The sequence below is a fragment of the Melozone crissalis genome, unplaced genomic scaffold (assembly GCF_028551555.1).
Source record: "Melozone crissalis strain CALT ecotype California unplaced genomic scaffold, PUWL_Pcris_2 ptg000002l_1, whole genome shotgun sequence".
NCBI classification, from domain to species: domain Eukaryota; kingdom Metazoa; phylum Chordata; class Aves; order Passeriformes; family Passerellidae; genus Melozone; species Melozone crissalis.
In genome coordinates this window covers 12,285,599-12,301,070 of record NW_026535780.1, presented here as the reverse complement: position 1 = coordinate 12,301,070, position 15,472 = coordinate 12,285,599, and the positions used below count along the sequence as shown (strand labels likewise).

At 40.8% G+C, this 15,472-nt stretch overlaps 1 protein-coding gene across 1 annotated transcript in view; it reads right to left on the bottom strand.

Annotated features, from left to right (window-relative positions):
• SNTB1 (syntrophin beta 1) overlaps positions 1 to 15,472 on the bottom strand; it is a 109,634-nt gene that overhangs the window by 49,272 nt on the left and 44,890 nt on the right. Inside the window, exon 2 of the mRNA XM_054269633.1 lies at positions 4,573 to 4,789. Within this exon, the coding sequence (XP_054125608.1) occupies positions 4,573 to 4,789 (217 nt within the window). The remainder of the gene's footprint in view (positions 1 to 4,572; positions 4,790 to 15,472) is intronic.

Here is a 15,472-nt window from a genome sequence, read left to right as displayed (position 1 = left end):
AGTCTGTCCTGTTCTGCACCTGCTTGATGTCTCGGGAAGCTCAGGGAATTCCCAGATGCAGCTCACTGTGCACAGTCCAGAATGAATGGATACCACCCAGTTCCTCTGCCATCTTGTAGTAAGTTTACCCTGAATCCCAGGCACCCAGCAAAGTTACTCTATCACACCCCTCCACTAGTGGAGAGGGAACAGAAAATATAACAGGTTCCTAAGCTGAGATAAGGATCACGAGCAATCCCTCACCAAATACCACCACGGACAAAACAGGCTCCAACTTCAGGAAATTAATTGAATGCATTACTTACAAAATCACTGAGATTACTGAGAAGCAAAATAAATCTTAAAAACACCTTCTCCCCTCCACCCCCTTCCTTCCCAGGCTCTACCTACTCCCCTCCAGTGGCACAAGGAGACAGGGAATGAGGGTTACACAGTTCATCACAGGTTGTTTCTGCTGCTGCTCAGGGACAGGAGTCCTTCCCTTGCTCCAGTGTGGGGCTCCTCTCATGCAGTTCTTCATGAACTTCTCCAGTGTGAGTCCATCCCATGGGCTGCAGATCTTCATGAACTGCTCCAGTGTGGCTCCCTTTCCACAGGGTGCAGTCCTTCAGGAGCAGGCTGTTCCTGCATGGATCCCCCACAAGTCCTGGCACCAACCCTGCTCCAGCCTGGGCTCCTCTCTCCACAGGTCCCTGCTAGGAACCTGCTTCAGCACAGATTTCCCACACAATCCCAGACTATTTTGGGCATCCACCTGCTCTGGCATGGGCTCCTCCATGGGCTGCAGGTGGGTCTCTGCATCCCTGTGATCCTCCATGGGCTGCAGGTGGGTCTCTGCATCCCTGTGATCCTCCATGGGCTGCAGGGGCACAGCTGCCTCCCCAGTGGCTGCACCAGGGGCTGCAGGGGAATCTCTGCTCTGGCGCCTGGAACAGCTCCTGCCCCTCCTTCCTCATCGACCTTGGTGGCTGCAGAGATGTTTCTTTCACATATTCTCACTCCAATCTTATCTGGCCACAATTCCATCTGCAAAGCAACTTTCTTATTTTCCTTTTTAAATCTGTTATCACAGAGGTGTTACTACAATTCCCAATTGGATCAGCTTTGACCAGCAGTGGGCCCACCTTGGAGCTGGCTGCCATTGGCACTGTAGGACATGGAGGAAGTTCTTGACAGCTTCTCACAGAAGCCACCTCTGTAGCCCCTCTGCTACCAGAACCTGGCCATGAAAGAACCCAACACACACCTATAGAATGTACCTGCTCAATTTTATCTTCTGATTGTAATTAGTCCAATCCTGAAATGGACAGTGATAGGAAAAGTTCACTGCTGGGAATCCATCTCAGTCCATTTTTCCTAGCTTCCAGACCAAAGCAAACCTTTCCCATCAGAGGGCCAAATCATGCCAATGAAGAACCCAGTCATTAAGGCTGGACCCTGCTGAAGTTCCCGTTGAGATCACACTGCTCTGGACTCCTGACACTGGAAGAACATGATGTGTGGTGACAGGACCAGGCCCACACCTGCTGGGTTTGGCTGAAAGATGTGCAAGCAGAATTTTAGGGTGACTTCAAGAGCAGACGAGAAAACCTTTGCTATCCACATAGCATTGTCTCATTTCTCCAGGGAATGTTGTGTCTCCTGTGTTGTGTACAGAAGTACCTTTGTATTATATCCCAAGATTTTAAAAGCACCAACAGAAAAAATTTCACCTGAGAGACATTTTTTTTTCTCCTGTTCCTTACTATCATCACCAGAAATTGATGAAAAGCTTTCTACACTGCAGAAGATTTTCTGTTTATTGGCATTACTAGCCATGATCATTTCCACATGTTCCTCCATTAGGAGGGGATGCTCCTCAGTGAGGCCTGACATTAACCTTTACTGCTGCCACCAAAAAGGTCACTTATCAGCGAAAACACAGCAAACAACTGATTTTAGTAGCAGTTATTTTAACCAGTTTCTTCCAGCCTAAATATAACAAGCCCTGCACCTAGAGAAAAATGGCATAGATGCTCTGCATATTTTCTCCTCTTGCCATGCTTTTATCATAAAAAAAAATTCTACACACTAATTTTGGTATTGATTTGTATTAAGGATCTTCTCCTTGGTATCTTACAGCTTTTTTTATCAGGTAACAGAAAAGATCTCCTCCAGAATGAACCCACAGGCAGATCAGGTGAAGGAGACATCTGAGAACTGCTGGCTGTAAAAGCAACAGACATCACTTCTGCTCCAAAATAACAAGTTCACCAAACCATCTGAGAATAGACATAGACTTGAGAATCTCTGAACTGAGGTCGGTCTTCCATGAGAAGAAAAAAGTCCTATGCAGGGCTACCAGCTCTAATGGGAAAAACAATACTCCTCCATGCCCATTAAATGCACATTTCACTGCAGCTTTCTAAGAACTGGAGATAATTCAGTGCCAACAAGCAAGTATTTCCTTTTGGGTCCCTTAACATAGGTATCTTCTCATGCTGGACATCAAATCAGTTAATCCTGGTCCCAGAAGGCTGCTGACATTATCCCCAGCCTGCAGTGAAGAAATCACTGCACTGGAAAACTCAGGCTTTCCATGTCCACACTTGCTCTTAAACGAAAATTAGCTCAGTTATAGTCCAAAGGAGACCTTTAATGGCCAACATATGCTCTGGCATCTCGCCAGCAGAGCTCTCTTAAGGCCATCCAGCAAAGTGACACCATCAGTTACAAAATCTATGTGTGTCAGGTCACTGGGTTATGAAACAGAAGTGTTGTAAGCATGTAAGGACATGGCTTAGGCTCTGCTGTGAGCAAAGACAAAACTATTGTTCTGGAATCGGATTACTATCTTGGAAGGCATTCCAGTAAGAAAGGGTCACTACATTGTAATAGCGTTAATACTGGGAAATATGAGTTCCAGTGTTCAGAATTGTTAAAAAACACAGAAATCAGTAAAGATGCTAATCCATGGGGTGCTACTACAACACAGCAGCTAGCAAGATGGTGAGGTACTGCATGCTTGGATGGAAAAATCCATCTCAGACTGCACTGTGCTGGACTACAGTAAAAATCAGAAGTCACTCTTTCCACAGGAAATGACAGCAACACAAAATGAAAACCATGATAACAAGCAATACGAGTCTCTCACACATTACTTCCTAGTAACACTGAAGAAAACACACACATGTAGCATACTTCAAAAAAGTCAGCTCCATTGCAGAGGTATCATGAGCAATGAGTGTGTGTCCCTCTGAGTCAATCCTGGCTCTCAAACCAACTGAGGGCCAGGAGAGTGACAGAAGGTGAAAACTACAATAAAATCAAAAAAGAAAGGGGAAAAAATATGAGAAAATAAAGTCAATGCAGGCAAAGTATCAATACATTGTACTGATTCCAAAAATGTGACCTGTATGAATATTTTTAAAATACACACCATGGCAGAGAGAAAGACAAACTCTCAGACAGGTGATACGGCTGTCAAACCTTAAACTATGCAGACATATGTGGAAAAAGAGTGGCCAATATCAATAAACATCTAGATCTAAGCTGAAAAGGACTGCTAGCGTTATGTTTACAATTGCACTTCCGTAGCAGTCAGTTACACTGACTATGGTGGCAACCACTATGTGGGATGAAGAGCCAAGGCAATGTGAAGTCATACTAAACAATAAAGTATGGAGGGGGAAAATTAAAAGGTCAGACAAATATAAAAAGGAAAGATGGAAAACAATACAGATACTACTAAAGTTTCTAAATTGCAGTGCAAGCGATTACAGAGATTACATCCTTCCCAAGCCACTTTCTTCTCTCCCCACTTCTCCTTATCCTTTTCTGCAAATGAAAATGTAACTTCTGTTTATGCCTATGTGTAAATGCTGTGTATCAAAGACATTACACCAGCTTCTGAGCACTGCAGAAAAATGAAAAGGCCATTATTTGGATGGAGAATTAGTCTGTATCACTGACTTGACTGCTCTCTTTTTTATTAGCAGCTGTTAGAGAAGGGATCAGGGAGTGTGCTGGTGCAGTGCAGCTGTTCCACATATGTTATAAATAAGGGCTGGTAAAACCTCATCCTATTTTTAACATTAAGAAAAAAAACAAGTCACAAAAATTCCCCATTAATGCCGTGTAAGTGGAACTTTTCTCCTCTTCTTGACTTTAATGTCCAGAACTGAATACTCAAACCAGACCATTCTTAAAACAATATTAATTTAAAAAAGGAAAGAAAATGCAATTTAGTGGAATCAGATTTAGGCAGCCTGGAGGATGTAACCAATTAATGTGTACAGTGTCTTTTCCTTCAAAAGCAGACACTTGATCATGATGAAAACAACCCCCCGAGATTTTATTTCCAACAAAAGTGCTGGATTGCTGCATTGAGGTTCCTCTAGCATCCCAAAAGCTGAGCCACGCCTCATGTGGCTCTGTCACCACCACCCACCCTTCCCAAAGCGGGGCTGGCTTCTCTTGCTGGGTCACTGCGTGTGGCCGGAGCCCTGGTGCTGCTCACCAACCCCAGCGCAGCAAATGGCAGCAACCATTCAAGGTGCAAGTGAAATCCCAGCCCAGGCAATCCCCACTCACCTGTTTTCGGGGTCTGGCACCGTCAGGTTGCGTGTCACGTAGCACATCTTGAGGGGAATTGTCTTCCTGTCCCTGTGGATGGAGAGCGAGAGCTGCGCCGTGGGCTCAGCAGAGGCGCAGCCCAGGCGCGGGGACTCGGGGGGAGGCGTCTCCCAGCCAATCTCCGACACGGGGGAGCCTTTCTTCACATAGGGGGTTGCTTCTCTCATGTATTTCACTGTGGAAGAGAGAAAAAGAGATGGAAAACAGTAAATAAATGAATATTCTGGAGTTGCATGCTCGTGTGAGCTCTCTGGACTGGTGTTAACCCTCGATGCTGTCCATTAATTCTGCTCACCAAGCATCCCAGCATGGGAAGCTGTGCAAATACAGAAGATGCAGATGTGCCTGCTGCCAGTGTCAGTATGGTGCTATGAGTAAAATGAGGGAGAAAAACAGAACTGGCAAAGTAAGAACATACAGCCATACAGTGTAGGGCCAGGAGAGCCATCCCACCTTTCTGTGACAGTGGGTAAGCAGTCATGCAACAATTGCTTCACACAGAAGCCATGAGCTGTCTGAGGCACAGGGATGTTTACAGAAAGACATTCAACCAAGTGACAGTGACCCTGTTATTCCCCTACCTAAAATGTCCCAGCAATACATCCAGTGATTCCAACTCACATCTTGCTTCTGGTTCACACTTGTCAGTGTCCCATCACTAATCTCAACAACATTTTTGCTTGCTGGGAAGCAGTTTTACCTGATTTACTTGTACATATAGATATATATATGGAGCAAACAAAAACCAATCACTTCTTAGCCCTTTCTTGGGGAAATAAAATGGAGTTTGAGCCTTTTGTGAGAGTGAAGGTGTCAGATTAGATGTCAGCCTGTTACATAAAGGCTTTTTTCCAGAATGGATAAGAAAAGTGAATGTAGGATTCTGAAATTATCTTACAATATTAAATTATCTTACTGCATTATACCTTTTTTACACATACGCTTCATATTCCCCTCTTTATACAGCCAAATACTGCAACATTTTTCTCTTGTTTTTTAATTATTTTCATAGTTTAAGCTCACGGTTGCTTTTGCTATTGATGGACTTGGCAAGTCTGCCAGTCAAAGCCTCTTTCCCCTTCATAAACCTGATGGAACTCAGACAAGACATCCCATTTAAGTGCCCTGGTTAAGCCAATATTCCCCCAGCACACAGCTGTGGCTGCATCACTGGCTGCTGCCACTCGATTGCCCCCACAACTCAAACAGCAGTGACACCACCTGAAAGGGCCTGGGCATTGTGAACTTGCTTGGAGGAGTTATTAAAATGCTGTGGGAGAACATTTCAAGGAAATGGTGCAGATCATCGTGTCAGCTCAGCTGAAGAAGCTGGGAATGACTGAATAACAAAAAGGTGGGTAAATAACAAAAGGGCATTGTGGTGAACCACGTTAAATTAGGGAAAGCCAACTGAAGTTTTTGAGTTCAAAATGAAAGCAAGAGAAGTATTCAGAAGAGTGGAGAAGAACAACAGTATTCCTATTATCAAAACTACAGATCAGCTGATTAGCTTCAGCAGCACTATTTCAAGGCATTTCATAAAAAAATTACCAAGAGAAACCAGTACAAATCTAGAGTCCAGGCTCTGTGAGCACCTATTGCTCTTTTTCTCTAAAACTCCTTAGTGCCCATCTTGCCATTGTTCATTTTATCCTTTAAAAAAAAAAATACGTTAACTTCAATCACAAGAATTTCTCTGTTTAGGATATTCCTTTTTGGGAAGGACCATTTGTGATTTATCAGAAAGGCAGTACATTGAACACTGTTGTTTTTAGTTCCTTGTCCGACCATATTCTGAGTATATTCTTAAATTAATTCATTCCCTTCTCAGGAAGAGTTGGCAAAGAACTCTGTCAGAAACTATTTCAGGCAAAAAGAGTTGAGATTGATTTTTAAAAACTTTTTAGATATCTACCTAAAGTCCATTATCTAAAAAGCGGTGTCACCTAACTCCTCAAACCAGTGCTCATCTTTGAGGACTCCAAAAATTACACGATTTTCAGAGGTGCTGAAAATAAGCAGCTGTTGCCAGTGTCATAGAGATATTGGTTTCAGCAGCTGCCATCTCAGTTTGGATGCACTCACAACCTTAGGGAAGCCAAGAGCAGAACAGATACAGATGTGTGAATCTATTCCTGTTAACACTGAACACGACCTTGTCATTAATTTCCATGGGCGGAACAGCTGAAGCTGTGAAAATCACGTTCAACTTCAAACAAAATTTTGTTCCCTTTAAAATTAGAGATTAATGATTGCTCTGTTGAAAAAAGTAATCCAGTCAGTTTTTGAAAACTGGTACAATGACATGCCAGCAAATGTGATTCCAAATAAAGGTCCAGGTCTCAATAGAATCTTTATTTCATCTGTGCTATTTTTGTCCTTTTCCAGTTGCAGTTATATCCATTCAACCCTGGCATATTATAATTAAGAGGAGGAGAGAGGGGCAGTGGGAGGAAGGAAGCTGAAGCAAAAACTTTGGCTGGAACCTTAAGCAGAACACAAAATGTGAATTTAATTCCCCAGAGACAGGACAGAAGAAAAGAGGCAGCCCTTCCATGTCCCAAAAGCCAAGTTTCCATGCGATGTACCGGTGAATTCATGGCAGACAGCTGCAGTCCTTCATGAAGTCCCATGAAAAAGGAAGCAGGAATAGGGGGAGAGCAGAAACACCGTCCTCTTTCCAGAAACTGAGCCTCAAACACAGCAAAAGCCAAGAAAACTACCTTGAGGAAGTACATCCTATGAAAATTCCTTCCAACTTCTGAACTCACAGACATCTAGCTTCTACTACATCTCAACAGAAGATGGTTGCTCAGCCCCAGGGATATGAACAAAGAGCTCCTAATGCACTAATAAACTGCTAACAACATCTTCATATGAAATTCCACAGTAGAATGAAAACATGAAGTAAATATATGCTTTCTGTAAATAAATTAAATAAAAAAAAAACATTTTTCTAGCTTCTACTAATAACATCCCACTTCCCACTAAACACAAGCACAGGTCTCAATTCATGGCTGAATTCTGGTGGGTTTTACAGCCCAGACTTTATGGCTGTTGTAATTCAGGTGTGATTCATATTTTAAAAGCCCCCAAATGGATACATATAAAAGCACAAATATAATATGGGAGTGGAACAGATTGCAGAACTTGATAAATTTATATAATTTTTTGCTATTACTTAAACTTCAAAGCCACTGCTTTCCATTTATTTCACCACCATCTGTAATTACATGTCCCTAACCAAAGCCCAGTTTATGAATTTAGCTGAGATCAGGCACACATTGTTCAGATGACTCATAAGTTTTATCAGCAATTATTTCCTATTTACCTCTAAATTCTGGGTGCAAATACTGCAGAACATGCTGTTTTATAACAATGCACCAGCAACCCTACTACATACATAGCAATTTAGGATGACCCTACACTTTTACATTCTGCAGCCTGTTCACTAGCCACTTCTTAATCTACATAGCAAAAAACAAGTTGATACCAGTATCTATTATAGGCATATTCCTATTCCACACTGCACTATCTGAGAATCATGGATAGAGCAAAGTTAAACTGCAGTTATACAATTCACTTCCATCATCAAGTTTTAAAACCAGAAAAAGATTATACAGTCTACTGGACTTTAAAGTAATAAAGTGAATAATACTTTGTTTTCAGAGCATTACACTCAAGAGCTGGATTTCTTTTGGATCTAGTGGCACAAATTCAAGTACTGACTGAAAAAGAAAGAGACTATCAAAAACACTGTGTTTATATATTGCCAATGAAACTACCTAATGAATTAAAACCTCAAAATATTAATAAAATAAAGCATGCCATTGCATAACAATTTTAAATTATGAATAACTATTTTATAGGCATGTATACACATATATATCTTTGGAGTATATACATATGTCTAACAAATATATCTTTGGAGTACGTACATATGTCTAACATATATACAAATATTAAATATGTATTTACATTAAAATGCCACAATCTTTAAGACCCTAAGAATACTGCAAACACAGAAAACAACATGCAGGGACTCAGGAAAAAAATCTAATTGTTTCATTATTTTAACTCAATTTACTTATAGACTGTAAGTTTAGTCAGGAGTTGTCTAAACTCATTTGTTTGATGCTATAGCTCAACTTCAGAGATCCTTATATTCAGTACTAATTAATGATCCATACCCTTTCGCTGCACCACTAATAAGAAACTGTGGTCAGGCAATTAAAATTCCAATCTCCAGAGTGCCCCTCCCCACAAAGAGAAGAGGAAGGGAAGTGGCAATCAAATGAATTAATCCACTGATACACATTGAAACAGTTTGGATTTATTTTTTGATCTGCAAGACAGGGAATGTAGCTTCCAAAAAAGCACTTCATTTATTTGTGCTTCTGCCAAGTCCAAGGACTCCACAATGAATGCTTTGTTACTGTTCACAGATGACTTTTTGGGGGGAAGAAGCAGGCTTTTAATGAAAGAAATACTACAGCCCAACTTGGTCAGGTTCTTGGCCAGACGCCTTTCTGAGGAACTGGGACTCTTCTGACACACTCAAACTGTTTCCTAGGAGGGAGGACAAAGACCACTGAGGGGAAGCCAGCAAGCCTGAGGAAAGCTCTTTTGTTACTACAGGAATGAGGACAGGATGTGTAGGTTTACAATACGAAAGTAAAGGGAGCAACATACCCGAATCTGATTGAAGACACTTGATCAAGGAATTCCCCTTTGCAGGAGAAACGCACAGAGTGTCCTCTAACATAACACCAGCATTTGCCTGCTAGGCTTTATGTGAGAGATCAAATTTCCTCTAAACTCAAGCCAAGTGCATGCCTTACAGTGAAGCACTGTATAAAAATGAGATGAGCTGCTGGTGCCATCATCAAAACTACGACCCAAAGAAAAGAATTTATGAATCAGACCATCTATGAAGACACATCACATGATCCTTTCAGCAGCTTTAATCTGGGCATAAACCAAAAACAGTCAACAATCCTGCTTGTCAGTGTTTCCACTACATTTCCTACAGAAACATCTGTTACTACGCCCTGACAAGTATTATCCATTAACATCATCTGCTTTCCCCCATGCTGAAATGGATGTGAAATAGTAAACCTCTTGATCTGCCAAAAGCATCAGATCTCTACCTCTGGGAGAAGATAGAAATTAGTTAAAATAAACACCTTGTAAGGGTAAAAATCTCCTTAATACTTTTGCCATTTCTCACACTGTAGTAAGACTGTGCTTTTCTGCTGTTTTTAAAATAATTCCATTGAATTCACTGAATTGTCTATTCATCTCTTAAAGAGACAGGCTTGGATTTAAATCATAAGCGACTGTTTTAAATCCTTTTAAAAATATATTGCACTTATTATACTTCTTATGTGGAATACAAGAAAGAATATTTCAAAAGAATAACTTCAGAAAGATCCAGAAGACAAACACATCTTTAAGACATACTTTACCTGAAAGGCGCACCTTAGCAATTGGCCCTAAATGTAGCTAGTAAATAATCAGGCTTCAAGTTTGAGTTTTCAGTAGGGTACAAATAGGCTGGATTAAAAAGATCAACAACTGCATTTTAAAAATATAAAGAATACTTCACAGTGTGCTTTTAAATTTGCAGCTGCTTTTATTGGAAAGGTGAAGCTATGTTAAGTAGGGATATAAGCACCATCACACACTTGCACTCAACAAATGAAGGCAGTACCTTCAAAGTACCTTGCAATAAGCAATTTTATGTAGTTAAGAAAATTTTTTTGTCAACAAGGCAAGAGTTGCAGTCCTGGCCCCATCAAACAGGAGAAAATGGGACTAAATAAGCTCTTCACAGGAAGCCATGCAAGCATTCAGTTTGTGAAACCTCATGGGTTTGACAACTTGAATAGGTCAAAGTGATTAGCCACACTGCGTTATCTACATCAGACTTCAAAAAACATAACTGACCACTAAAAATGTCTTAGAAGTTAAGAAAAGGCAGGGGAAAACCCAGCACAGGTCTTGGCTGGAGCGGCCCCTGTGACCTCCTCCTTCCCATCCGCACCAGGGGCCTCCACTCTGGTTTCAGCACTTGTGAAGCTTACACACATAATGGAGATTACATTCCCAGGCCATTCCCTGCTGCTGTGTAACACCAAAAACTCCTCCCTTACTTATCCTCAGTTTCTTTTCCTGAGACTTTGCCTGTGGTGTGGGCTGATTCAGCCACTGATTCCCTAGGCCTGACATCTCCCTTCACAAAACATTTCTTCAACAGTTTCTGAGTTTCCTCAGCATAAATGTTTTCTAGGGAGGGAAGGCTTTATAGGTCTTCTTATCTTATGTAGTGTTTTAATTTTGTCAGCTGTAAAGCCTCTAAATAATAATTCCTTTTCATTCCTCCACGAGCTATGATTTGTACTGCACATGGAGCAGCATGAGCAGAGCACACAGCTCAGGCCCCACCAGCCTGCAGCAGACAGGTGAAAGCTTCTCCTGCAGTCACTTCTCTCTGCGGTCACCTGGAGCTGGTCACTGCTAACCATCCCCCTTCAGCTCCTTTGTGAGCTCAACTTCCATGGTCTGATAATAAAGTTCATGTTTGAAGTTAACAACATGCATGCTCGAGGAATGCAGGATGAATTTCAGTTCTGGGGTGAGATTTTCTGTATTTCTCTTCAAAGCAGATTAACAGAAATTAATCAGACACAAACTTATGTCATGCACACAATGGAATCAACAATGGAACTGGAGGCTGAATATGTGACACCAGCACTTAAGCTGATAAATTGATTAAAAGCAGTCACAGGTTGTCAGTACCCTGGTACACAAAATTTTCAAACTCGTAAAAGTAGTAGCAGTAGTAGTAGTAGTAGTAGTAGTAGTAATAATAATAATAATAATAATAATAATAATAATAGTAATAGTAATAAACTAAAGGCAGACTGTTTCCATTGGGTGTTTCTCAATACTTTCCATTAGAATGTCCATTACATACCTACTATGCTGAATGTCCTACAGTTTCCTTCAAGTAATTTAGTTTATTTTAAATTTCAAAGTTTCTGTTTCAATCAATTGGATGTATTCAGTTCAGAGTTTTGATATGTCACTAACAATAATTGCATGAATTCTAGAGTCAAGGTCCCATAAGCTATTAATCTATCTTTCAACAACTTTACGTGCTGCAGCAAAATAAAGGCATATACATCTCTTCATAATCTGAAAAACAAATTTTAGCTTGTAAATCCCAGAAGTACAATGTTTGGTTAAAAAGAAGATGCTTATAGATTTATCTAGGAGACACTGATGCTATCTTGAAGAGCTTGTACTCAAAAGAAACAGGACTCAATGGAGAACAAGAAGCAGCTACATTGTACAAATGTCTCATATCAAACAAACTACAAATTGAAAAAACTACTGCCAAAACCTAAAGACTGTAGCTGCCTAACCTACTACATTTTTAAGTAAAATGTGACACAGCTCATTTGCTACATTGTTATGTGACACTGAACTCCGCAATTAGAACTACACAAATCTTTCATAATGGAAGTGGAAAACATCTGAAACTGGCAATTTGGGAGCTGAACATGGAAATTAGTAGTCACATTTTGAGAAAAAAGCATTGTAGGACCTGTGAGTCACTCACTGATAACCAAACTGGAGCTTCTGCTTGTCCCCAAAGCTGAATGTCTTCTAAGTTCAACCAAAAAAAAAAAAAAAAAAAGGAAAGAAAAAAATTGAAAAAGGAAAAATTATGTAGTTTAGTCAAATGGAGTACGTAACCCCACTCAAAGGTACAACAGAAAAATGTAACTTCATGTAAAGCAGAGAAATAGAGCAAAATACATTTCTTCAATGCAACTGTAGCACTTAGATTTCTAAGGGCAAAACTGACATAACTGACATTACACTTTAAAATCTTTTACCTGTATGTCAGGAATAAGTTGATTCAGTATTTCTTGTGTGCTGCTCATGCTTGTTTCCCTGCCTCTGTCAGTATTTATAGATCCCTCTCCCATCACCCACACACTCAGATGGAATTCAAGGTGTCTGGCATTGCCAGCCTGTTATAATTTTTCTATTTACATGAGTAATCTCAAGTGTCAGAACAAATATTTCAGCCGCTAGTGATTATGTGAAAAATACATAAGGGTATTACGGTTTTAGAGGATGCTGTTATTTCAGCAGGCACACAAATCATTAAGAAGTACAGGGTAGACTGAAAATGGCACTCACTGAGAGGGAAATTATTATGCTGTGTATGATTGTACCTCTTTTACAGATGGCTAAACTGACACAGGCAAGTTAAACTGCCTTCCTCAAAGTCATGCAGTAAGTCACAGACAGTTCTCAGCATTGCACTCAATTTCTACCTATATTACTTTTTCTCTTTAAACAAGTCACAGAGATCCTAGTGCCAGTGAAAACTGGATTTGCAATGCCTACTGTTTTCTCCCTATGAGAAGACCTTTGAAGATCTTCTAAGATCTCCAGGATTTATCTTGAAGAGCAGAGCTGCAATCACTTGCAAAGTTTCAGTTCACCCTTTTCATTCTTCACTGGACAATACCAAGAGCTTTCAAAATGAACAAACTCAGGCACGCATTCAGCTTAGAACTGGCTGTAACTCCTGTGGCTGGGCTGTGCAACAAGAGGCATCAGATCACTATAAAAGTCTTTGTTTTGGGGGATCCTTTAGTTTGCAACCTTACCAACAGGACAGGCCAATGGCCATATCCAGAATGTCTGGTTTCAAAGCCCAAGCTCAGCCTCACGCTGCCTCACTCTACCTAAAGTCATTTGCAAGAGTACCCAGCAGGAGAGTGGCAGACCTGGATGAGGCTTGGCTGTACACCTATTTCCTGGCTCATCTACAGGCAAAAGAAAACTACCTGAAGCAGACAGATTGCTCGCTGAGGCACTGGAAGGGAGAGTATAGCTCACATGACACCACCCCTTGTATTGCAAGGGGTAAAGGAAACAGGACTGTATATGCAGGAAGGGTGATGAAGAGAGTTGGACAATGAAACATTAAACCACATCCTTGTGCCTCAGTTCTTTGGCTCTCAAGTGAATGGAGCTCTTTTCTACCAGGGATTATGGTTTTCTCTAGGAATAAGCCACTGAAATCCTATCAACAAACTACAACAATCAACAATTAAAGAATAAGCACACCAGTCATTAGCATCAGCTAAAAGGTTTTCAGAAACCACCTGCACTTGGAGCAGGCATGGGAAATTCTCAGAACTGACGCACAGAAAGAGACTGAGACTGAAACCCAACTAGGCTGCCACAGGACTGTGGATGGCATCGTGTGCTGCTCTTTGCATCTCAAAGTCTCTTACCAAGATGACAGCTCCTCTGTTCTCATCCCTGAGGAGCTACAGTTACTGTATCTTAAAAAATGCCAATAATCTGTGATGGAATATGGTCCTCCTGGAACTTCAGTGCATAATGCAATTTGGGGTGAGAAATATTTGGGAGGAGGGGCAGGTTTATTACTTTTAAATAGCCTCATCTAAAACTATTCTACAGACAGGATCTCAAAAACTAATTAGTGAACACAGTGAACTCACAAAACACAGTGAATCCTCACAAAAATACAGATTTCAGAAACTGTTTTTTTCCATGAAATGGTTTTGTGAAGTGCTTTAAAAATACATCTTCATTCAAATTCTTTTCTTTCTCTACAAACAAAACAGAACAGTGAATTGACATTTTGATTTAAAATGACTTTTTAAGATCAAACTCCTTTTCTAATAAATATTGCATAGAGTTTCCCAGCATCCACTTTGTCAACTGGAAAATTTATACAGTTATGATTCTATTAGGTTTCTTGCAGTGGACTGGGCATTTAATCAATGAGAGCAAAGAGCATCTAAACAGGGTTAGGCTGCAAATTCCTTTCAGTGAGAAGTTAAATCCCCATTAGCTTTGAGCCATAAGCCCCCCTGGGTTTAGCATGCAGCTTAAAAGATAACTCTGTGAGGGGTCATGGCTCTTTACTGAGGCACAGAAAGCCTATTTCACAGATCGCCCTGCAATAATAATGTAAATATAATCCCGTTTCAGTGGGCACTTGATCCTTACAGAAAACAAGCAGTGTTTTCTGTCCCAGAAAAAAAAATCACATTAATCTTCAATTTAAGGGTAAAGTAATTCCCTGCTTCATTCCAGCCCTACTATAGAGAGCTGCTGAGTCTGCCCTGGCCCTGTGCTGATGCTAGCACAGTCCCCCCATCTCCTGTAGGGCACAGGCTGCTCTCAGCAGCTGCTTCCAGCAAGTGAAGTCCACTCGGCACATCAAAACACATTTGCTAAACACCGGTTTTGACTGTTTCAGGTTAGGTCAAAGCCAGGTTAAAATAGTACAATCTATTGTTTTTCAAAGTCTGTAAACTGCCTGCCAAGTACTTTTCGGTCAACTAGTACAGGAGGCTGATAATAGAGGCTGGAAAAGAAACTGAGCTTCAAAGGGCTGTAATAAAATACAACCGGTTCAAATCATCACAGAGAAAACCATTTGTTTAATCAGTGAGAAGAATGGTAATTTGTCTGTATCTCAAATTTATTTGCCATTTGTATTACTGGACCACTTACCAGGATTAGTGAGGAACCAGGGCATGACAGCCTCAGATGCTGTTCAAACAGAACAAAAAGTTGGTCCCCTCCCAAAGATCTTAGAAATCGAGAACAAGTTAAAGGACAATAGGGACACGACAAGAAAATAAGCAGGCAGAAGAGCCCACAGTAAAAATCATGCACATATCTCCCCATGTTGTTACAGCTGCACTGCATTCCCTGTAACAGAGACAGCAGTAGCAGGTGCTGCTTGTAAAAACACTGAAAAAACCTGACTGGGGTGACACAGTTGCTA